This window comes from Hetaerina americana, unplaced genomic scaffold, assembly GCF_022747635.1.
Source record: "Hetaerina americana unplaced genomic scaffold, ioHetAmer1.1.p SCAF_5, whole genome shotgun sequence".
Taxonomy (NCBI): Eukaryota; Metazoa; Arthropoda; class Insecta; order Odonata; family Calopterygidae; genus Hetaerina; species Hetaerina americana.
The window spans coordinates 16,949,799-16,975,190 of record NW_027287095.1 but is presented as its reverse complement, the minus strand read 5'-3'; the positions used below and the strand labels follow the sequence as shown (position 1 = coordinate 16,975,190).

Sequence of the window (25,392 nt, the reverse complement as noted above, 5' to 3'; positions counted from 1 at the left end):
AAGCATCTAATGTTTACTAATTGGAAAGTTTTGAGTGGAACTTTTTTTCTTTTGTAATCAAGTGTGATATGCACTCGAAAAGTTTTTCTTTCCCCACATTGGTGTTGCACTCTTATGGATTTCACTTTCAAGCCACATCGCTCTTCCCTTGTTTGTTGGCTTACCTGAATGGTCATGGTAATAGTCCTCCTTTGCATGTCCCTGCAGCCATTCCCGATTAATTTAAGAAGTAGAGTCAGTTCTTCTGATAAGTTCCTTTGGTAGCCATCAAAGGATGTGAGTGACTTACTAGGCACTATGATTGTCATACTTTGAATCCTTGCGTTATAGTGTAAACATATCACGAAGTCAAAACAGCTGGGTCGCAGATGAATGAAATGTCATTAACCAATAATTTGGTAAACAGATGGATGAAGCACCAGGTCCTTGCAGTTCATACCCATGTGAATTGTCGGAAGTGTTAGCCATGACTCATTTCATTCATGTCCCATATTTCTCTCTCTCCCATTCATTCTCCCCCAGTCTACCCACTGCTCCCACAAGTGGCACTTAATTCTTATCCAAAGGCATCCTCTAACACCCCCCCCCCCCCCCAAATGGGTAGTTGAAATTGTTAAGTTGGCAAGCATCAGGATGGTGAATCATAGACTCATATCATTATCACCTGATATGAAATTCATATGTTGTATCTTAGTAAATATTATTCAAGTGTCTTCCCAGCCCTTGAACCATTATATTTCATTCTCATGATGCTACATAATCAATTATTTTCTCTTCAAAACAATATTCACCGCTCAGAACATTCAATGCTTTGCAGTGCAGGACTCTAATGAAAATGTTCAAGTATTTCTTAATTATATGTTATATGTATTTGTCACTTAATGGTGAGATATTTATTTGCTCAGTAAAATACCATTTCCATCTAATTGATATTTTCTTTTATAATAATTAATCTCATTAGGTGGTAGGTAATTTTATGTTCCAGTATTCAAGGCATAGTACAATGTATCCAAGCAAAATTCATATCCATGTGATTGGTAAATAATGCATTAAACAGTATATGTTATGAACATTAAGAAGAAGGATAACCTAGTTGCAAGAATCTTTGAAACTGAACCCACACACCATGACATATTAAACGCAAGCATTTCTTCCGGATGATGCATTTATTAGTTATTTTCTTACCACGAGACTGTTTAAAAATTTCCGATGGTTGTCTGATAATAGGTGTGTTACAATGGGCCTTCCATCCAGAAAATTTGCTATTATGCTCTCAGTGAGGAAGGATGCCTCTCATGTCTCATTAAGTACTTTGGTTCTGTACTCCCAGCCTATTGATGACATTCAGTTTTGAATAAATAAGTAATATTGCTTCTGCCTCTGTCAAACAGGGAATATGCAGACCACTTAATTTTTACAAACCAACTATAAAACAAAGTATTGACATGATGAATTCCTTGCAATTTACTGCATATTAATGTTTCAGTTGACCCTGTTATCAAAGTCTAAGTGTCATTCTCATCGAGAAAAATGTCGAATCAAATTAAACTTCCCGAAATCTTCTTTGAGAAGAACCAAATACCCAAATAGTCAGTTCATCATGAATTTAGATTCCAGCGTTATTATCTTACTCACTGTAATTTATGATCCTTCCACTCACATTGGTGTGGGTTACACTCAGAAGAAAACAAAATGCCCTGAAATGGATGAATTTTCAGTCATCTAAGTATATTTGAAATATTTTGTGTTCTTCTCAAAAATGGTGTTTTACTGTCGTTTTATGTTAAGCCTGTATTTATTGTGCTATTGTTTAAGTTAATATTAACTGTAGTTGTGTGGTATGCAAGTAATAGTGGGAAAGGATGCATTTATAATTGATTGTTTTCCTCACTAAACATGAAACTTCTTCCCGTGAAAAATGAATCTTTTGCATGGGTTGGTATAAATAACCTTGCAGTCATGTGTGTTGATGTTAGAATAACATCAAATGTTTTATTTTTCTCATATTCCTTTTGCTGGAAAGCCAAGAAACTTAAAAATACAAGTATATGTTTGTGTGTGTGTGTGTGTTTAGCAATACTCTGCCTCTCCCTTGACTGCCAATCTGTAGCCACTAATGTGAATGCAATGACTTTTGGTGTCAGTGTGTGACTGCTTAAAATATTGTTTTGTTTTCTGCTCGCACTAATGAATATGATAGCTCTGATTTTGTACACACCCTATCAGAGCCTATCACAAAATTGTCTAAAGTAAAGAGGGAGGAATGTTATATATTCAACTTGCTTTTCCTAATGCCAGCATAAATCTCATATCACTTAAGTGAACACCATAAAAGACATTGAAGTACTAGGGGGGTCAAATGAAAGCTGAAAAAAATGTAATAAACATTCGATTTCCGTCACAATTGGGCTGTTAGTTGGCAATATTGTTATCAATCCTTTAAAGAATGCCCAACTGGTGGCAGCATGCTGCAAACAAGAAAAACACTGCCACAATATTGGTTAACAATGGCTGCCCCACTTCTGACTTGTACTAATGAAGTACAGCCCTCTCTCATGAACTTCCTGAGCAGTGAAGATATGACATCTATTGAAACCCATTAGCGAATGGAAGTCCAGTATGATGACTCCAGCTAGTTTATCACTGCAGCAAGTTTACAAGTGGAGTTGGAAGTCTAGAGATGGCGTGATCTCTGTGGCAGATGATCTCCACGTGCCACCAGTGCCTCATATTCCAATATCTTAAAAATCATCTTCGTCCTGCAATCAGATCAAAGTGATGTGGACGTCTGACTGCAGATATCATTTTGCAAATGACAATGCTTGATCTCATACTGGCCACGCAACAGTTTCAACCATCATTGATCTTCCTTCACTTTGATACTCTGCATCCACCATATTCACCAGACGTCACCCCAAGTGATTACGGCATGTTTAGACCACTCAAAGAGGAATTGGGAAGGAAGAAATTTAGTTTTAATGAAGAGGTGAACCGGGTGGTGCATGAGTGGCTGTGCACACGACCACAAGAATGTTTTCCCATAGGAATCCTTGCATTTCCCTGTGCTCTGGAGGAAATGTGTTGAACAGCAGGGAGACTGTGTTGAAAAACAAAAAGCCAGATTTGTGTTTCACTTTTGATCAATAAATCACAGGCAAAAAAATGTTATGCTTTTCATTGCACTCTCATATTATTTGGAAATGCAAAATATGCTGCTGTAGACAATGCACCATTTTGTTTTTCTCAGCATTTACTAGCTTGTAACTGCTGAAGTTGTAACTATCTAGCCCAATGGAGGCCCCTTACCCTCCTTGTGTCCATTTCAATCAATTAGAGTGCTGGTGTAACAAAAATTTTTGTAGTTCATCTCATTTGAAAAGAGCCTTTAAGGTAATCCTGCAGGCAATTATTTAGTAGCTTTTATTTCCCCAATTCCCTGTTGGGACATTCAGTTATGCATTGTGTTGCATGCTTTGAGGTATCGCAACATGGGGAGCTACTCTTGGTTCTGTCCACTTGCAGCCAATAGGCTCTCAAGCAGGCAAAAAAGGTTATCGTCATCCTTGGTGCAGCATATGATGATATATGTGTTGCCATATTATTAAATCATTGAATGGACTAGGCAAGAATGCGCTGGTTGCTGTCGAAGGCTTGATTTGCTGTGGCATCATAGCTCTTCTCTAATTGAGTGGTGCATTTTGCCTCTTCTGCTCTGCTGTGAGGGAGAGGAACTGTTTTCAGTGAAGTGAACCCAACATCAGTGCTCTTGTTGCATTCTGGACCACTACAGAGAAAAGCGATGGACAGTGCAATTGACAGTGCATTGGTTATGCATCAGAAATTAACATGCCCTATGCTTCGTTGATTTAATGTGAGGCCACTGGATGTTGTAGGAATGGCATGAAGTAAATCTGTGGACCAAGGAGCATGTATGAAAAGACAAGCCTAGTTAGAAAGGTTTTACGTAAGCAAAAGTCTTCTGATCCATTGGCTTTGGGAAATTCGTACATTATGTGTCAGTTTTGCTGCTGAAATACCTCGAGAAAGTAACCCATCTAGCCTGTCTAAGTGAGATTCTTTGAGGCAATGTATATATTCACTTAACCGAGCACCATGAATTAGTATGTGCACCATGAATATGAAATGAATTGAACATGGTGCTTCTTTTCCTTGTGTGCTTCTGCCACACGGTGCAGCACAATCTCAGCCATCAGAGTACCTAAAGGTGGTACACACATCCTGCTTCCTTCCTATCTTCCCATAGATACAAAGGTGACAAGGACAAGGTGACTCATGTGCAAAGGTCATAACTGGATCCCTGTTTCACATACCCATGTTCTTTGCTGAATTGTCCTCATAGCTCTATGAAAGGGTGCACATTAGTAAGCAAGTACAATAATGAGAAATTTTGTTTTTCTCATAATGCCTAACTTCCTCGACATCTTGCCCGAATCTGTTGAAAATGAGGAATTACTCTAATGCCGTTGAGTAGCTGTCAGTGACTGAAAGGAAGTTAGAGATGAGACAATGTAGAGGGTTACAGGGTGTTTATGATTGAGTGTCCTGACATTCAGAAAGCCAAGAATCTCTCTTATCTAGGAAAAGGTGAATTATTTGGAAAATGAAAGTAGCTATTTGAAGTAATATGGCCTCTTCAAAAATGAGATTTTTTTAATATTATTATTCATCATACACAGTAATAATATTTAATTTTCCAAAACCAAAAAAACCTACCATTCCATAGATAATTTCATGAATGGCAGCATATAAAATTATAAATTGTATAATTTGGCCATAAAACTTGTCTATATCACTAAAAGGGGAAAGCAGCCATGTGTGAGCATTATAAGACAATATGTTAGAGTTTTCATCCAGCTGAAACAGTACTTAAAAGGATCGAGAGGAGGGCATACGACTACTTGAGCTCAGAAAGGAGAGATGATCATGTGAGGCCATGGAAATAATGGGGTCATTGATAGGAATATAGAATACAATCAGGACATATTTGATTGCTGCATTGATTTATAGAAGACAGAGTAAATTGAGTCAAATAAATGACTCTATTACAAAGATTGAGTATAGTGGTAATAGGTGGCCTATCTGTAGCCTCTAAATGTGTGTGTCTGCATGGGTGTGGGTAGCAAGTAGAGAGTATAATGTCTAGAGTGTTAGGCAAGAAGGTAAGACAGAGATGTTCAATATCCCCTGTGCTTTCATTGTTTACATGGCGGAAATCATAAAAGAGGCTTGGAAAGAGCTGGAGGTAGGAATGTGAAAATAGGTGGGAATAACATCAGATTTGCATATTTATTAAATAAAAATTGGCAATTTTCCCCAAAATAAATAATTTTTGATTTATGATAAATAAATATTTTGTGGAAAATTGCCAATTTTTAATTAATCATAATATTCTACCATATCATGGCTGGAACATCTCTTTTTATCAGATTTGCGGATGGTCAAGCTTTAGTTAACCAGGCAGGAGGAAGAGCATAGATCGGAGGCTCTTGGGATGTGTGTGTGGAGAAGGTGAAGTGGACAGAAAAGAAAACATTTGAGGAGGTGCTAGGTATGGTGGGGAAGGAAAGGAGATTGTTGAGAGAAATCACAAGGAGGCAGAAAAGAAATAAATGGAAAGCATATTGATTGGCAGTGAGATGTTGAAGACTGTGATAGAGGGGAGAGTGTTAGGCAAACAAGGAAAGTGCAGGGATAAAATAGGGATGCTAGACGGGATGAAGGGAGGTAGAAGTTATGCCAAATTGAAGAAGGGTTTATTGTCATGTCAGGTTGCATCTAGATAGGATAGGCTTAAAAATGCATCTTAGATGGAGGTGGGTTGCCCTGCGTGTTGCATTGCATGTTCTCCAATATGCCTTTGTCACAGACCTGTCGCCTCCCAAGTGGAGGCACACAAGCATATCCATACACCACCACAGGGCCCTATCCCATTCCACCCCGATTGTCACCCCAGGGATTGGTGGCACCAGAAGTTATAAGGTATGAAAATCATAAAGGCCTTCTTTCTACACCATGGAAATTTGCTTTTTAACTCAGGATTATGGTTAATTTTTTCTTACAATGGTAATTTATTTAGCTAATATCGTATGGGATAATTTTATTAAGATGACTTGCCAAAATAATGCCTAGGGAGTTCGCTGAGAAATTTGCTCAAAAGTACCTTCTTCACTAAGCTCTTAGCCGTTAACACATTATTGGCCGTCTACTTTTTAGTGAGTTCATATTCCCAGCACACCAGAGAAACAAGTTTTTCGCATTGAGAGTGCTCATTGATTGCACAAGAATGGCAAATGCTGTGTTTGAAACAAAGCCATCCCGAGGCTCAGAAGTGGTATAGAGGAGAGGTGGCACCTTCCCTCCCCCTTCTCTCCTCCTACCTCCACCTCCTGGCCCCGTGCCTCCCCACTCAGTGCCAATGTAGCAGGAATTCCAGCCAATTTGGCATTGATGCTGGTTGGTACAATGGTATGCTCCCCTCCGCACTGCTCCGTCATATCTTTCTTCTCCTCTCCTCCACTCTAATGTAACTTCACTTGCGTGAAAATAAAAATGAGTGTTGATTCACCCATGAGATTTCCAGTAAATCCAGAGAGAAAATCCAGTTTCCATCAATGTCTTAACGTAACAAAAGTATGTCACTCATGCTCATTTGCATAATATGCATTTTAATTTTCTAGGGTCCAATTTGAATATGCATAGCCAAGAAATACACTCTCCTTGTAGAGACAGGATTCAGAATCCATATGCGTACATATGCAGAGCAGAAATTCTTGCTGTATTCACTCAGTACTTCTGATTGGGTAAAAGTTGCTTTGTGTCAGCAATGCTGTGTACTTGGTTATTCAGAATGCTATGGATTTCTTTGTCATGGTGAGGAAAACACTGTAAAACTTGCATCCCTAATGATCTTTAACTTCTGTCGGGCTGGAGTACTTCCCTTCATTGTTATGTTGTTAAGTATTTGGTGGTTCTTCTCCAAATCTGTAGTACTGTGGCCAAGCAAATTCTGTGCAAAATAAATGATGTGCTGGGAAATGTCTTTTGTTACATCTTGTGAATGTGCCATTTCCCATGACTCATGTTTAAACCTGCTGTGCGTAGAAAATGGCCTAGGTCGCTAACTCTGGGATCGTGCTCCAATGGTGCTTGCTCTGGTGTTTTGGTGCATAGAGTGTGATGGAAGCAAGTCAATAAACTTGTGTGCTGTAGTTCACTGCTTTGAATTTGATACTTGCTCTCTTTCTTGGCAATATAAGTGCATGTGTCTTCATCTCTTTGCGACTTGGCGTGCATGTACTCACTTGTCGTCCTGCCTTTATTTGTTCCAGCAATATAAAGCCCGGGAGTTCAATGCCCGGCGACTGTTTAAGTTTGGCATACTGTGCGTGAGGGCCATGGTGCGCATCCAGCGACTTCGCTTCACACCTGAGCCTCTGTCGGTGGCTGTGGCCCAGGTTGACCCGTACCGAGTGAAAGCCCTGCGTAAGGTGAGTCAAGGGAGGGTTTTGTGTGCCCACAGTCATTGCACACATATGGATATATAGTATGTTCCTTCATACTGGCTTGTTCGTAGTCCATCAATCCTCAGTTTGCTTTTGGGGTTTGCTTCACGGCATTGATTAGTCTGCCCTGTTGTGAAAATGGCATTGTTGCTTATTTTTTAAATGCTCTAGGATTCGGGAAACTTTGATTTTTGGAAAATACATCCACTTGCGGAAACCGAATGAGTACTTAGTGAAATTGAGAGATAATGCCCCTAGGCTTAGAACTGTAGGCACTGACTACTTCTGCTAACCAAATTACAGATGTTGAGAGATGTACAACCGTGATTGTGACCTAGTACCAGACTTATGGCATCGTTAAGGGCCAGTATTATGACTCTGTTAGGACCTTAGATACTGTGAAACTGTTAATGTTAAAACCCATTTAGTTTCAAGGTGAAGCCTTTACTAAGGACGACTGATAGTTATTCTGGCAATATGGCTGTATTCTGCTTCAGGGTGTTTAATACTGCGTAGTAAAATTCAATCATTTAATGCGGTTGACGAAATTGGCACGCAATGATGTTAATAATGATGTCTGCTGTTGTTGTATTACTTTGAATTGAATTGCTCGTTCAGAAGATTTGAAAGTATTTAGGAATCTTGAGTGTAGCTGGTCACATGTGCTCCTATGACATTCGGGAAAGTTTCATCTTCAGCTAACTTAACATAAAATGATAGCGACATAGATTGATAAAATATTGCTAAATATTACACTGCTAAAATTGGAGAGCTCTTTCAAAGCAGTGTCCTTTTTCTGGACAAGTACCTGCTTGAAATGATCAGCAGTTGTAGGTAAAAGACTGTCATCAAGCCTTTTAAATGTTTTATTTTTTTTAGAAAAGATGCTTATTGTGTATTAATTCGTATGATTTTTATGAGATGGGGGTTTCACTTTCAAGGATCTTAAAAATGCAGGTTGGAAAAAAAGCCAAATGTGGTAAGGATTACTTTGAGTACTGACTGTCTCGCCAACAGATGAAAAAACATTAGTTTCTTTCCAAAACTAATGTGTAAAATCCTAAAATCGTTTAGCATTAATGGATTGCCAAAGCTGTAATTAACTAATAAAAAAGTCGTAGTTCTGAGCATTTGAGCAGTGACCAGCAGCAATAACAGTATTTTGCGATGAGTTGGTCACGTTTATGCAATTGTTTAATGGTGCATGATATGTAGTTCTGTTTTTTATGCAAGAAGTATCAAGTGATTATAATTTGCTTTGCAAAAATATCCATTATTATGTCTTTTTGTAATCAGGAAATCCTACATGCATGGATTACATGCTGGTGAAAACGGTAATCAAGTTAAGAAAAGGCAGGAATTCCTTGAAAACTCAAGAGTTTAATGTATTTGAGTTTATCTTCAAGGCTTCATAGATCACTGGTTTGGGCTGGGTGCTTTCTGTAGACATTTATACTTTTGATTAGATTGGAACTATTTGGCTTTCATCGTGAATGACTGCGAGTTGAGGCTCTCAGGGTAATTTGATGGGGATGGGGGCCTGCAAGGGGTTGGCATCTGAATTCAAGGCTCACAAGTTGTCGGACATGGGTCCCTCTGCAGTAGGTTGCTGTCCGCCCCAATGTGATCTCCCACCAAGAGTAATCCAGTTGGTTATTGCTTTGTTGGCAGCGTGAGCGGTGATGCAAATGATGAATGACTCTGTCCTTGGTTTGCAGGTCATAGACGCCTGTGCGTTCCGCGTGTACGGCCACTGGGTGAAGAAGGGCGAGGGGCAGAACCGAGCGGCTCTCTTTGAGAATGCACCAAAGACGGAGCTGAAGCAGATCTATGTGAGCAATCTAAGTCGGTAGTGTCCTTCAAAAAGGAATGGATGAAGCAATCCGAATCAAAGGTGCTGTTTGTTGATCCCGAGCATCTTCACGTTTGTGAACGTTTCCATTGCACATGTTTCGTTGGTGATGAGTCATTTTGCAGAGCGGGTAATTGCTCGAGGGTTGTTGGTTGCTCGAGCCCATTCTGAGAGCACCTTTGGCCACCTCTCCTCAGCCAACGTCCTCATCGTCATGCGCACATGTGTACTGTAGACTGCATATATTTATTTATTGTTGTAATTATAATTATTGTTATAATGCATATACTCTCTGTGTTCTTCAGGAAAGTTTTCAAAAATTTTTATTGTGCTTCAGAGACGATGGAAGTAGTAGGAAGCTCCTATTTTTTGTCTTTTTTGGAATTTGCTCCAAAACTATTTACCTCTATTTTGTTGATTGTCCAACGGAAGTGAAAGATGTTTTCACTATCTAAATTGTATAAAGTTTGTCATAAATGGTAACTGGACATGAATAAACATTTTAAATGAAATATTTTCCTCTCTAAAACTATTATGATCCTTTAAAGCATTGCTTGTAATATGCTGACTAAAAGTGAACAAAACGCTGCTTATTATTAGGGTATATCATCCATTATTGGAAGGAGTACTCTAGATCTGGGATTTAACTCATATTAATGTCCAATACATAAGCTGAGTTTCAAAAATACTTGTATGCCAAATTATCTTATCAGTACAATTTTCTATTTAAAAAAACTACTGTTCAATGCATTTTTCATAAGAAACTTTACAATTTGTGATGGCATTCACAATGAAAATCTTTGAAAATATGAGCAATATTATTCAGGAATAGGATAGGGATGTTGGACAGGATGAAGGGTGGAAGGAAGTACACAGAGATGAAGAGGAACTTGTTGTAGGGTAGGATGTTGGGTAGTGTTTTGTTAGGAGAAACAAAATATTTATTTAGTAGTTTTGTCCATCCAAAATATACCTTAACCGATAGATTACCTAATAAAAAATTATTAATAATTTTATCAGTAGCTGGAAAAATACCCTCCTGTCCAAATCCATTTGTTATCATGTATCTCTATGGATCAAAATTCTACTCTAGGTGATGTTCTTCTTGTGATGGCATTTTTTGATCCATGATTAAAATGTGTTGCGTAGGCGTGCAACAGGAGTAATAATTATTCTCTTATCGTAATCATTTTTTGTATAGGTGTATCCTCAAAGAATATTCTTGAAAGAGATTGTTGGGGTGGCAGACATGAAATCCTATGATGGCCAAAAAGGAATGCATGGAAAATTAAGACCCAATCGTAATATACCCCAGGAACACCATATTTCATTTTATTCAGAAGTCTTTAATTGTGAAACTGTATTAACCCCATCTTCATTTATTTCCTACAATAAGTAGCATGCTCATGAAAACTACACTGTTCATTTTCTCATTTTCCCGGGCAGTGGTCTCACAAAGCTTTGAATTTGGTGTCGTTGTTGTCATGGCTGGTGACTAGTCTGACATTTACGTGGGTTTATGAAAAGCAATTATGGGACATGCACCAGATTTTGTATGAATGAGAAATTTTGCTGGAGCTTCTTTGAATGGAGGAAGGAGGTGTGAGTCTTTGATTCAACAGCACCAAAGGACCGCGGGGGATGTACTCCTAGAATGAGGCAAGGATCAGCATGCAAAGGATCCATCATACCTTGGCAACCTGCGCAACTGCAATGAGGAAGGCAAAAGGTAGAAATCTTGAGTTTCATGGATGATTTCCTTGAGAAACAATAACATCCTATATCAAGGTGTTCTTAGAGTAAGGTGAGCTTGATCTAATATTAATGCTATGTTTGGGTACATTATGAGTTCCTTTGGAAAATTATAATTTTGTTTATAAATGAAATAATGTTTTGAATGTTACGTATCAGTTTTCCAGTATTTTCTTGCAGACTTTCATAGCACTGAATTAGTGACAATTTTAAGATGATTGTATTCTCTCTTCTTTCAAAAATGATAGTTGATCTGAATGATGTCAGATTATTTTTTAAACCATTGCCATCTGGTCACTGGAGGCAGTTCTGCATTCTTTTAAACTGAGTATGTGGAATCATCAGAGGGAGAATTTGTGAACTGTGATATTCAACTTCATGGTCCCTCGTAGCCAGTGTGTGATGCTTATTCAACATTCTTGTTGCTGTTTTAGTTGTGAATGACCCAGGATTATTTGATAGGTGTTTGCGTGAGCAGATGATTCAGAATAGAGAAACTGCCTGTGGTAAGGGGATGCTTCAAATAATGATCAATTTTTCCAAGCACCGACTGTGCTGAATTGGCTGTAGCAAGTAATGCTAGCAATCATTACCCTTTTCTTGAAAGAAAGTTCATTTCGAAGGATCATTCGAATGGCTTATTTAGGTGTGCCGCTGAAAAATCCTCAATGATTTGCCTTAGAGAGAAGCCCTTTCAAATGGAAGTACTTCCCCAGGAAAAATCCAACCACTCCCCACACAAAGTAGTAACTTTGATGTCATACTTGATTGTATTATGATCGGGATTGTTTATATGTAATTAATGCAACAAGACAGTGTGTAAAGTTTTTGTAATGATGACGATGCACTAAGGAAGGATTGACAGTTTTTTCACGTAATCCAAATTATCTTGAATTACCATTGAATATAATTTCTGTGCACTATGTTTTAACCTTGATTTTTCGTTTGTATGTATTTGTTCTCGTGGGATTTAAAAATGTAGTCTAAGAAAAACTCGAGTTCCTCCTGCAACTACGCAGTCTCTGGTATTTCACGGTGCCGGAGTTGTTAACCAATAGAACGGGGTTGGGATTACGCGATAACGATTCGCGAAAGCAAGTTTGGGGTGTGTCGTGAACGAGCGATCTATCGAAGGGCCATTGTTTACGTCGATCTGGCAACGCCGCAGTCACCCACGTGACTCCCGGCTTGAAACGTGACATGGTGGGAGAGGGGTTCGAGGGGGGGAGGGAAAGCTGCCCCCTCTCCCCCCCAGTTCATCCGGGATTTCGCCGCCCGGGCAAGCGGGTTTCGCTTCTTCTTTTATTTCCCCCTCCCTCCGGTGCTAGCTTGCTTGCACGACACGCGCGTTCGATAGCGGCAGAAGGAGATATTATTCAACGAGCTGCGACTTCCATATTGATAATGTGCGTATAAGTACGTATGTATAGATAGGTAATGTCTAACCGAAGGTTGAGGGAAATGTTTCTTGTTGGCAGGAACGTGGACGGGAACTTATGTTCTTGGGAGTCCCACCGAGCGAACGTTTTGGAACTGGTCTTGAAGGACGCACTCGTCCCTCCCTAAGGCATTATTCCAGAAGTTTAAAGAGACGACGGAGTCTTCTAAGAAACTATAAAATAAGAAACCGGGAAATGGAAAGATACTTGTGACAAATCTTGAACTAGCTGGGACCAAATATATTTGGAATATTCTTTCAGGAAAAAATAGCACAAAAACTATTTCTTATAATTCATCTCATTTGTAACTCTTTGTCCCGCAATTATTATACCTTAAATGTGAACCAATCATTCTTCAAATTTTGCTAGCTAACGTACGATTTAAAGCGGAATATTGAGTGTTTTTATCGACCACGGTTTGAGAATGTAGCATCAAACTTCGTGAAAGCGAGATATCGGCGGAAATGCGTCGAATATTTTCTGTTTTGCACGTTCGTGTCATCGTCAGACAAACAATGCATTGCAAATTATATTAATATGTATAATTTTGACCTTTTTATTTTTGCTTTTCTTTATTTCTATTTATTTAATGTATTATAAATTAAGTATGGTTAGGTGATGATCAGTTTGGTTCAGGAAGGGAAGAGGCGCGTGTGATATCATTGCAGTAATGAGGTCACTTGACGAGAGGAATAAAGAAAACAATCGGGATGTATTTGCCTCTTTCGTAGATTTCGAAAAGGCGTTTGCTAGAGTGAATTGGGAAAACTGGTGAAAATGTTGCAGAAAATAAGAATGGATAGGAGGCTAAACCACAACCTGTACATTTCTCAGACTGCTCAGGTGTGAGTGGGGATGGAAAGTGGTAGGAAGAGGAGTAAGGCATGGTTGGCCATTATCACTTATGCCGTTCAACCTATTTGTGGAGGAAATGATTAAAGAGGCATGGAGATAGGAATGAAAGTCGGCGGGGAATACGTAAGAATCGGTTAGGTTTGCTGATGACCAAGCATAAGTTATTCAATCAGCGCCGGGGTTGCAAGCTTTGCTTAGTGGATTGGAAATCCAGTGTCATATATATGGGATGAGAAAAAATAAAATGAAGATTATGATTTTCAAGGAAGAGGGAAAGCTAAGCTAAACATTGAAATAAAAGGGCAAAAACTAGAGCAGGTGGAATAGTTAACGTATATCGGAAGTAGTTTTGGACCAAAATGGTCAAAGTAGTAGGGACAAGGAGAAGAAAAGTGTTAGGCGAAGAAACTGCCATAAGGAGGAAAGGGTAAATGACAGGGACGGGTGAATAAGGATGTTAAAAAAGGCTCGTCAGAACTTTGATACGGAGCGTAGTTAGGTACGGCTGGAAACGTGGCCACTGAAGCAGGATGATAGGCGTAGATTGGAGGCTCTTTGAAATGTGGGTGTGGAGAAGAATGGAGAAGGTGAAGTGGACAGAAAGGAAAACAAATGAGAAAGTGCTGGGTGTAGTGGGGGAGGAGGGGGTATTGTTGGGAGAAATCACAAGGAGGCAGGAAAAAAATAGATGCAAAGCATATTGATTGGCAGTGGGATTTTGAAGACTGGGATAGAGGGAAGAATGTTAGGCAAACGAGGAAAGGGTAGGAATAGGGATGTTGGCAGGAATGGGGGAAGAAGTAAGTATACGGAGGTGAAGAGGGGCCTGTTGTAGAGTAAGGTGTTGGCTTGTGTTTTGTTAAGAAAGACAAGATATTTATTTATATTGATAGTTGTGTCCGGTCAAAGCCTTCCTTAACCGGTAGATTATTTATATATTTTATATATATATATATATATATATATATATATATATATATATATATATAAACCATAAACACAGTAATCAACCCGAAGGTCGGTTTAGTAGGTGATGGTAGAGTTCAACCAGTACTAAGCCCTATACGGCGTGTGAAAATTCACACATCAGGGTAGGGGGGGCAGTTCCTTTCCCTGTGCCGGTTATGGTTTCCCAGGAAGACCTGGTACCCGAAAAATCACTTTAGCTTGGGTGGAGCTGCAGGTGCCCAGAGTGCCTTGCCCGGGAATCGAACCCGGGACCCTCTACACCCACTACACGCTCTACCCACTGGACTACCGCGACCCACATTATATGTATATATATATTTATATTTTATACATGTATATATATATATATATATATATATATATATATATATATATAACACTTTTTGAAAGTCTCACGGACGTGAATAATAATGTATAACACTTAGCACTAGTGGACCCAGACAAAAACACAGAAACACACAAAAAAGAGACTCACTATTTTTCGAATTTTCGGTGGTCGTTGCCACCTTTATCAAGGAAGAGAGGGACAGAACTGTTCTGTCCCTCTCTTCCTTGATAAAGGTGGCAACGACCACCGAAAATTCGAAAAATAGTGAGTCTCTTTTTTGTGTGTTTCTGTGTTTTTGTCTGTGTCCACTAGTGCTAAGTGTTATACATTATATATATATATATATATATATATATATATATATATATATATATATATATATATATATATTTACACACATACATATATTTTTTTAGATACATACGCACGCGCACACACGTGAATACATAAGGTCAGTCGGTCACAAGCCTGGCGATGATATACAGTAAAACTTCGAAACAAACTGAATTGAGTCTTCCGCGCAGATTGCCGCCCCGAACACGGCACACCCTGGTCTCGCATAGTGTGTGCGCCCCGGCATCGCGGGAGGCTGACTGCACCGCCGTGTCCTCTACTCGCGGGGGTAGACTTTCAGACGCCAACGGAGCGCCGCGCGAAGCAGGCGGCGTGGAAAGCTGTTCTTCTGCGACCCCCCGACGCCCAGCGGACACCCGCGACCTGCCGAACCGGGTGCCGCGCGGAGTGGTACCGTTTCATTTTGCTGTTTATACGCTTCGTCTCTGACGATTTTCTTAAGGACTCCGTGGTAATGGAAGCCCATACCTTCCCAGTAAGGAGATCCCCCTTTTCCTTAAAATACGTCACTGCGTACTGTGCCCCACCTGGTGCACGTCTTCAACATTTCCGTAGAGCGCTCGTGTTCGTCTGTCCCCCGGAAAGAGACCCATCCCCACTGCGAAGGCCCCGAACTCCAGATCGGTCTCCAATTCCAGACCAGTGGCCTCGGGGAAGGCCTTAGCCGAGGTGGTGCACTTGGAATTCGCGTAAAGTGTTCCAGCCCCGTCGAAGGAGGAGTTGAATAATAAGGAAAAGAAAAGTTGCAAATCGGGGTCGCCAGATTTGTGAAGAAATGTTGAAGAGAAGATAAGGGTATTGGAAGGTATAAGGTACTCGATTTAACATGGGACACCGGAGAAATCATTGAGGCCCCTCATTATATCGGCAAAGGGCCCATTCGAATAAGATAAGGCAGATGGGCTGCACTATTTATAGATTGAGTCTCTCTCTTTCTTAGTACAATTCGCGATCGCAACAAATGCAAAGCTAAACTGCGCTGCGAACCGCTAGCCTCGAACACAGCCTGTTAGTTACTGAAGGCTGGTAACCTAAAACACCCTGGCACAACCTCCTGGGCGTGGTATTTCTATCGTATGAGTCAACATGAACAATCGGAGGAGGAATCATTGCTAATAGACAGATCTGCTACCTGATAGCACCATATGTCCAAATTAAATGTTGCTATAAATGTTCACCATTTTGTTGTTATCCTAATAATCTCTCGTTGGGTGCGGAAGCTGTTTCACCTCAGCAAGGGCAAGTTATCTTCAAATTTTCTCTCATTTTTGTTTACGATTTCTACATAAGTGAAACGAAGCCGTATATTCCTTGGGTCTTGAGTAAGTTGGATTCGTACGGATCGTGACGCAGAAAAAGATGAAGGAATGAACCATGGAAAATGAAAGCATCATCAACAGGAAAACGGACGCCTCTGTGAAAACATATTTATATCAAAAATGCACGATCGCAAGAATCACCAATGCCGAAACACTTTCCCCAATATTAATAACGTCGAGTCAAAATGTAAAAATAGATTCCCTGACGGAAACAATAACGGCAATTTATGTCATTATACTATCCATTTTTTCTTCCCTAGTAAGATCGGATATTTACAAAAATTAAATTAGGCCGCATCCAAAAGTCAAATATGATTACCCAGTGTCTTGACGTATCACACAAATCAAAGCCAATCAACTACCTGCACAGAATTCTATCAAACCAATTTCCTCTGCTATCATTAGTGTTACTGAAATAAAATGTGAAGGGTAAAAAGCGGTTTTTTGAAAATAAAACGTTTTAATTAAAAAATTAGAAGCGATTGTCCTGACTCAGCAGACATCTTAAAAAAATTCTGCAGTCATATTTGGCACTGTTCTACCCCTTCCTGTTCAGTATTTGTATCAATGACCTCGCCACGGTTCCCCATTTCGTCGTAACTTGCTGCTGGTGGCGGATAACTTCCACCGCGTGTACCTGAAAGGTTCTCGGAGTGAAAGGAGTCCGTCTTGCCCGCCTTGCTATTGGCGAGCCAAAGCGTGACGAAATACCCCTCAAAGGTGTGTGGCAGGGGGTGCCGGGTCATCAGCCATACATGCAGGATTATTAGCCTATCCATAGACTTGATGACGTGTTAGGTACTATACAAAAACTCTCGTGCATATACATGCCCATGTACATCATGTAATTTTTGCGTCTGACCATTCATTAAAACCTAGTGTTCACGTTAATTTAATTTTTCGGACTCTTTGAGTTCGATTAGGTTTATGTTTTGAGCGTCGTGCTGGAGGGCGAGTTCTTGTGTCTGTCACCGCGGCGGTGTCTACATATCTTTATAATTTTATTCCTGTGGTATATAATCTAGCAGTGTAATTGAGTGTCGTAATAATTCCCTCTTTGATGTCGTAATAAAACTCGGGTCTCCCGCACCCTTCTAATACTTCCGTGCATTTTAGTCCCACTTTGATCCCTTCGTGAATCAAGGGGCTCCCAGTTCTAATTCATCACGCCACCGCATGCTCCCTTCTCGTAGCAATTATTCGCGAACCCTGCGGATTTTATAATGTGGACTCCTTTCCAATTTCTCATTTCTCGTATTTTCCCAAGTACCCAACTAATTGACGCGCATTCGAATTGTGGCCCAACTTAAAGGAAGTAGCGCCTCTGTTTTACTCTCTCGTTGCACTTCCCTCGTTGTAACTCACCTGATGAAAACCAGCTCTTTCAAGTGTGGCCCGCATGCTCCTTTATTGTGCCCAAACCCCCCATGAAACGTCTGATGCCAGTTCAGAACCGAAATATTTGACCCGTTCTTAGATACTTGGCTCGATCCCATCTCTCTTGTATAATTTGAGTCTCTTGTGTCTTTTCTTTTGTTCCATAACTTCAGTGCTGTACATTTTAAGACGCTGTCCTTCTGCACATGTACAGTTGTGTTCCACATGATGTCCTGATCCTAATCCTATGCCGGTTACCGCCGAGTATATTCCGACAAACGAGAAAGTTCAAACATTGCTGAGCATGAAATTTTTTGAGATTTTGGAGGATATCGACGTTAAAGGAATTGGTCCGTAAAAACTGGGGTTCTCCCAATCGCCGACCCTGTGGAGAGGATAATGTTAGTTAGCTTCCATTCGCGAGGAATTGAAATTTCTCGATTTGTAAGAAATGGTTTTCAAATAAGGTGTGATGTTTTCCGCAAGTTCCGTCAGTATTCTAGCGGGGGTTTCTTCTGGAAAAAGAGGCTTTATTTGGTTTTATATTTCGGAGCTGTTTTCTATTCCCTCTGGAACCCTGGGATATTGGTCTTTATACTGCACGGAATAATTTCTTCGTTATCTGCTTATAAGGAATGTACAGTTGTACCTTGTATTTCCCTGACGTAAGACCTAAACAATTTTGTGTTGTTCTATAAATAATTGTATAACACTTTCCTTTTAAAGGTATGTAACGGTTTGCGTATGATTTCTCTCCCTCTTGCTTGAACTTCTACTAGTTTACCTTCTGATGTCGTCGTTAGATTTCCGTCATTACTTTTTAAAATTTGAGTCTATCTTTCCATGCCTCCTCAGAGCGGCTCTGACTTCTCAGTTATACCATCGTGGTTCCTAATTATCTCAATGAAATTTGTGTTGAATAAACTTCTATCCCATTGGGTAAAATATTTTAAAACTTTTTCAAATGTGTTGTGTATCAGCGCTGTGAGTTTCCATACTAAACGTTCTCTTAATTGAATCGATATATTTTACGCTTTTCCTCGGCCATTTTCGCGAACTTTGTTTTCATTTGTACCGATATATCTTTGTGATTGCTAATGATTAGTCATGCCCACGTTGTTAATAATCTGTGGGATATTAGTCGCAAATATGTCGAGTATGTCGGTTATTTAACTATTGTTCTTAAGAGAATTCGAACAATATATTATGAAGATTTTGACAGGAATATCGACTTTTACATGGTTACCTACACAATGACCGCCTCAAAAAGGCAGATTCAATTCGCCAGCGACAACAATTATTACTGTCCCCGTCCCTAGAATTCCCCCTTCCTCTGAATTCTCCGAACTTGAACTTCTCGGCAGACAATTGAACAGAAAAGAAGGGATGACATAGAGGAAGAGGAGGGAGGCGAAGAAGCACATGTGGCCCCGAAGTAATGACCAGGGGTGGTCAAACACAGACGAAGCATACTCGTATTAATTTAGAAGGCGCCTGCCAAAACCGTCATTAATTTCAGGAATATTATAATAATAAATGAAGAATTATTACAAGAAATAAAAAGCTCATCTAGTCCATTTTCACGTTCGTTTTCAGTTATATCAAATATAATTTCCAAAATGAAATAAAAACGGCATTGTATTTTAGAAAAGAAGTGGCATGAGATTTTTCCTTGAAAAAATTCTTTTTGTACTTGGATATCAAATCTCGAGCCTGTAGTAAATGTGTATGTGCCAAGAAAATTTGTCGCGTGTTTTTTTTGCACTCCGCCCTTAAGTCCCAACGTTCCATAAGCGAAAATCGGTTGAACTGGTATCAAAAATGCAAAAATTCAGAATAGGTATAGAAATACCAGCGTCTAGATCAACCAAGCTGCATTGTGTTGGAAAACCCTCCATTTATTCAAATTGTACGATGGCATTCAACAAAAAAATAGGCAAAGTAGAAGGAGAGAAGAGGTCAGTGCATGAAAATCAAAGAAGACAGGATAAGTGAATGTACTGGAATTGCGGAGGAGAATGATAGGCAGAGGAAGGGAAAGAGAGAAAGTGCCTCGGACGCAGTGAAGGGAAGTAAAAATTATGTTGAGCCCCAAGAAATTGCGGGAGATGCCGAGACAGTAACTTTTAAGGATTCATCCGCTATTTGTGCATTGTTGTGCCGAGTTGTTGAGGGTTTCTGGAAGTCTGTGGTGCGTAGGCATTCAGAATCGTTTCTGGCCGGGCTTAGATCCATCAGGAATCACCTTTAACAGTGGATTGTTGTTCTGACTGATTTCTCACAAATATTTAAAGACAAACAACTTAACATTTAGATGCAAATACTTACCTCGGCAGAGGGTACATTGTAGGAGGTATATGTATGATATATTTAGAAATACCGGAAGAGGTCTAAAGGGGCGGGAGAAATTTGAGTAGGTGTTGCTGCGGAAGGGAATTTATGACAAGGATAGAGCAGGTTTTGCATCTTCCACGATTGTGTGGAGTCAGAGTGGTTCCGGGAATCGGATGTGGTTTAGAAAGAGACCTGGTGGATTTTTAGAATATTAGAAATATTTGCCGGACGTATAAATGTTACAGTTCACACCGCACTATATACATGTATATATCAATACATCAAACGAAGGAGCGAGTTGGCTTAGACCAGAAGGAACTGCAGGAAGGTAGATCCATCTGTCCGCAGAAGAAGGCGGTCGTGCCACCGCGTCTCTTGTCAACAAACAGGTCATAGTCCTGTACATACATATTTGTGTTGGCCTATGCCATCTATTTCCTTGGTTTGATTTGTGTTTGCGTACATGTACAGGTAGATATATACACAGGCAGTAGTTCAAATGCTCTACCCCTGGACTACCGCTGCTTCTACATACTTTGATAGGTGACACGGTAATCTAGGGGTAGAGCGTTGGGATGCTCCCTCGGTCCGATTCCCAGGTACGCCTCACAGGGAACCCTATAACTCTTAAAAGCTTACATTTTTTTCTATATTTTGGTGTCACATTTTCATCAGAAGGGACTTCTGCGAACGAATATTATAAATAGTGCAGTATTATAACTCTTGTGCATATACCCATGATTGTGGTTACCCCTTATTGTGTGGACAGAAATCCATCGTGCCAACATGCAGTTGCCAATGCGGGTGGCCCTCTCTGTCGGCAAAGACCACACCGCCCCTCCGCCCCCGTGGGAATGGAGCCACGAGCGTCCGTTTCTCGAGGGCGGGTGGGGGCGTCGTCCCCCGGCGGCCGCCGGCGCGTGTCTCCACCCCACCTCCTCCCTGCCCCAATCGACCGACCACGCCGTCTCGATGCCACCACGCCCCCCGCGCACGCGGCCCCGGGGGCAACCCCCGCCGCCGTCACCCTCGCCCCCATCAAAACCCCCCCCCCTCCCCGGCCCCCTCCCTAATTGCAATCAATAAACATTTCCAACTTTGGCGCGCGTTTTCTCTCGCGTCCTAGCGGTCACCCCACCCTTCCGGAGGGGCGAAGGGGCCGTAGGGTGGATGGAAGGGGTTGTGGGCGGCGCGTACGTGAAGTAAAACGTGTCACCGCACGAGATTTTCCATCGACGATGCGTGACTGGAGAGACCCAATTCCACGCGCGGCAGGTCGACTCGTAGACGGCCGATCGATTCCTCCCAAGTCGATTCGACTGGGGAGATAAATAAAAGCCTGTTCACATTTAATCTAAGAGCGCTGAGTGTAAAGCATCAAGTGGTGCTCTTGACACTCGTTAAAAACGAGAGGTGTGCACCACTCTCAAGACTTCGAATTGCCTCAATTGCTATTGATTGTGCGCGTCGTGAACAAATCTCTTACAATGAGATTTCTTCAGCTGTTCGGCCCAGGAGTTCATCAAATGAGTTCGCTTTTTCATTCCGTTCTATGTCCGCCGATGAAAAAAACACTCCTTAAGTGTTGTTTTGTTTAAAAAAATGCCTTGAAAACTTTCTTCAGACTCGACAGGGATTTCCAAATTGTACTATATGTGCCCGCCCGTCTGTTGCTTTGCCGCGTTTAAACTCTTTATATTGTGCATGAAGGCGTTTCAACTTCGTGTCAATCGCGGCGCTACGAGTGATGGACAGGACGGGTGATTGAAAGTGGGAAGGGATCGGAAAGGGTAGGGGTCGACGGGAAGGAGAAGGGTCTACCCCCTAGTGGGCAAGGTTCAGGATTACATAGATTCGAGCCGGCGCCAAGGAGCCAGGTGCATGACGACTCGAAGGTTTTGATGTTGAGCGGTGTATCTGAAGGGGAGGGAGGCAATAATACATGAACACGCTGAGGACGAGTCACATTCGATTGGAGAACTTAAAGAGCACGTTGTCGCCCGCCATTGGGCGAATCGACGGCTTAAAAGGTGAACATGGGGGGAGAATCCTACCACCTGTTATACAATCTAATAGTGCTAGCTGTAGACATTTCTATGCAATATTATTAACATGTATCTGTTGCTTAACCTTAATCTTTTCAAATTTTGTGCAGCGGTTGCGTATGATTGGCTGGGCACGAGCTATCACTAACTGTTTCACGCACACACGCGAGCCCTCCATCCTTTTTTCGCCCACCACTGTCTCGAAACCTCGCGAAAAGACAAGTAGAGGTGGGGTTCTACCCGCCCGAACGGTACATCTTAGCCCCCGAATGGGCAGCCGTTTGATGTTGATCTTTCGCGTCACGTGAAGTTCTTTTAAGGAGCCATACCAACGGAACTGTGCGTGTTCTGAACTCCGAATTAAACTGAGTTTCTTAAGTTCTTTCTTTCGGTGCGAACCGGCCTCAACCGTTTCGTATGCTCTATTTCGTGACAGTCCATTTCACGTTTATTCAAATAGTTCGTGCTCCTCCATTCGTATGCAACCGCTGTGAGACAGCAGCGCGGATTCTTCTCGTCTTATCAACTTGCAAAGGCCATGCCTGTCTGAAATTTGCCATGGATCCACGCTATGGCGTTAGCAGCGCTGAAATGTGCTCACACAAACCTAGAACATCGAATCAAATTGTTAATATTTAGACGAATGATTAATTAAATTAATGCTCTTAGGAAGCGCTAACAATAGTTGCGCTTTTTCCGTCGTTTAATGAGTCGACCTGAACTCTTTGGAGGAATCAATGGAATCCCTAATCCCGTTGAGGAGATAGGCAGTATTCAGTGTAGCTCCTCAGGCTATCACAAAAAAAGACGAGTATTCAAACTACAGACGCACGTCAAAGTCGATCTTGCACTGGACTTAATCAAAGATGTTTTTCTAACTTTATATTAAGATAAAAGCATTATTTACATTTTGAAGTGACTAGTTACTGTTTTAAAGGTGATTTCAGTTAGTTTTTACGTTAGTAACGTGTGTTGTGTATTAGTTACGTGTGCTGTTTTTAACAGGAGTCTATTACTAGAAATGTCGGCGGTTGATTAATCAAACTGCACGTAGAGAATCAAGGATAGAAGTATTATTTACTTGCATGTACAGGTCATGACATCTAAAGGTTTTGGGTGAAGTTGATTTTTAATCTTTGGGCTTCCTTATTAATCATTATATTTATAATTACCCTTCATAGGCACCCTTCGAGTCGCCGCCAGGGGGTGGGACTTCGGCAGTACCCGACCCACAAAAGTAGGGAAGAGTTGCGCCAAAACAGAACTTGAGTGTAACGCGCGAGACGAGTGAAAGATCTTGGATAACTTTCTGGAAACAATGAGAAGATTACAAGAAATATTACAGTTTTCAAAATTTAGAGAAAACAAGTACTTAATATATTGAAATGTAAAGAAATAATTGACTTTGTAATTTCTTTGACTTTGACATTTCAATATGTTATGCAAATTTCACAAAGTTACGCCTGAGACAACAAATTTTATTAAGTACTCAATCCTTAAAAAAAGGGGTTCGCTACAGGTTACATTAAATCAATAGCTCCCCATCAATGATTGTGTCATATTTATATAAACACGGATGTAGATTTGTAGAATATAGAGACACAAAGAAAGGACACTCACAATATGTTATTTGACGTTTCGACAGCCGAGCTGTCGAAACGTCAAATAACATATTGTGTCCTTTCTTTGTGTCTCTATATTCTACAAATCTACATCCGTGTTTTTATATATTTGTGCGTCGCCGAAGAGCGTTCCATTTCGAAGATATATATATATATATATATATATATATATATATATATATATATATATATATATATATATATATAACACTTTTTGAAAGTCTCACGGACGTGAATAATAATGTATAACACTTAGCACTAGTGGACACAGACAAAAATACAGAAACACACAAAAAAGAGACTCACTATTTTTCGAATTTTCGGTGGTCGTTACCACCTTTATCAAGGAAGAGAGGGACAGAGTTCTGTCCCTCTCTTCCTTGATAAAGGTGGTAACGACCACCGAAAATTCGAAAAATAGTGAGTCTCTTTTTTGTGTGTTTCTGTATTTTTGTCTGTGTCCACTAGTGCTAAGTGTTTTACATTATATATATATATATATATATATATATATATATATATATATATATATATATATATATATATATATATATATATATATATATATTATAATGCATGGCGCTGGTAAACCTCGCCCTACACTACTGAACTGTGTCGGAAAGCGTTGTGGAGTTCTCATTGTCGACCTCCCGGGAAGCAACGCGGAGTAGAAGTTGGCCCACGTGAAGTGACTCTGTATCGGCGAAACGTTGGAAACTTGCATCTCTCGTTGGAGCAGCCCTAATTCCACAAAACCGCAGAGTCCGCCTATTGAAAGCGCCCCCGAGGGCAGTTGTTCACGCCCGTCTCCCGCCTAGAGTGGCCTTCTCAGAACTCCCAGCGACCAGAATCGAGCGACCGCCGATACTTAAGATCTGTACTGAAAATACGTTCGGCGACTCGTGGGGGACAGCAGGCCAACTCTACCCGAGAGAAACTATCTAAGGAGCGGGTAAACATCTTTTTTGAGTTCGCAAAAATCTCCCAACTCAGGGAAATTAAGTTTCCCTGGACACCCCACCGTGGGATCGATTTCGTCGGCCAATGGCGAACCGGAAGACCAGCCATCGCCCGAAAGGACACTCTGAAACAGCCAGCCGCCGTGGGTCCACCCCAAAAAAGTTAATACCTGTACGTGGTATAAGGCTCCAGATTACCAGGACTAGAGAACGGCATCCCTGAAGGACCCACGCGTGGCGAACAGATGAGAGACCCTGTCCGGGAAGTGAGTATCCCGGGCGATAACACCGTCTCCCTCCTAACCCTACCAGGCGCCGTCAGGGCGAGTGGCTGAGCGGGGTGGGGGAGGTTGCTTGCATGTCGTGGGAGGGCAGAAAGGAGAGCGTACGAGAGTCGAGGGCATGCGGGAGCGCGTGTTTAGTTGTTTCTCGCCCTCTCCGTGCGCGTGACCACGCGAGAACAACGTCACGTCCCCCCCACCCCGCGTCTCCGCTTGGAGCCACGCTGGAGGGGGTGCAGGTGGGGGGTCACGCGGGCCCGGAATCAACCCTCCCCCCCACGCGCGAACGGGCGAGGGCAATGCGGGTCTTCGACGGCGCGAGTGACGCCCTACGACGAACAGGAACGATTGTATTGTCATCAGTTGGAATACCCCATTTGACC

General features: G+C 41.2%; 1 protein-coding gene across 4 annotated transcripts in view; it reads left to right on the top strand.

Moving 5' to 3' along the window:
- The window catches only part of PhKgamma (phosphorylase kinase gamma), a 39,995-nt gene extending 30,114 nt beyond the window's left edge, over positions 1-9,881 (top strand). For all 4 annotated transcript variants that reach the window (XM_071592435.1, XM_071592436.1, XM_071592437.1 and 1 more), the window contains 2 exons: positions 7,350-7,508; positions 9,242-9,881. In XM_071592435.1, coding sequence (XP_071448536.1) covers positions 7,350-7,508; positions 9,242-9,376 — 294 coding nt within the window. In that variant the 3' untranslated portion in view covers positions 9,377-9,881. The remainder of the gene's footprint in view (positions 1-7,349; positions 7,509-9,241) is intronic.
- The last annotated feature ends 15,511 nt before the right edge of the window (positions 9,882-25,392 follow it).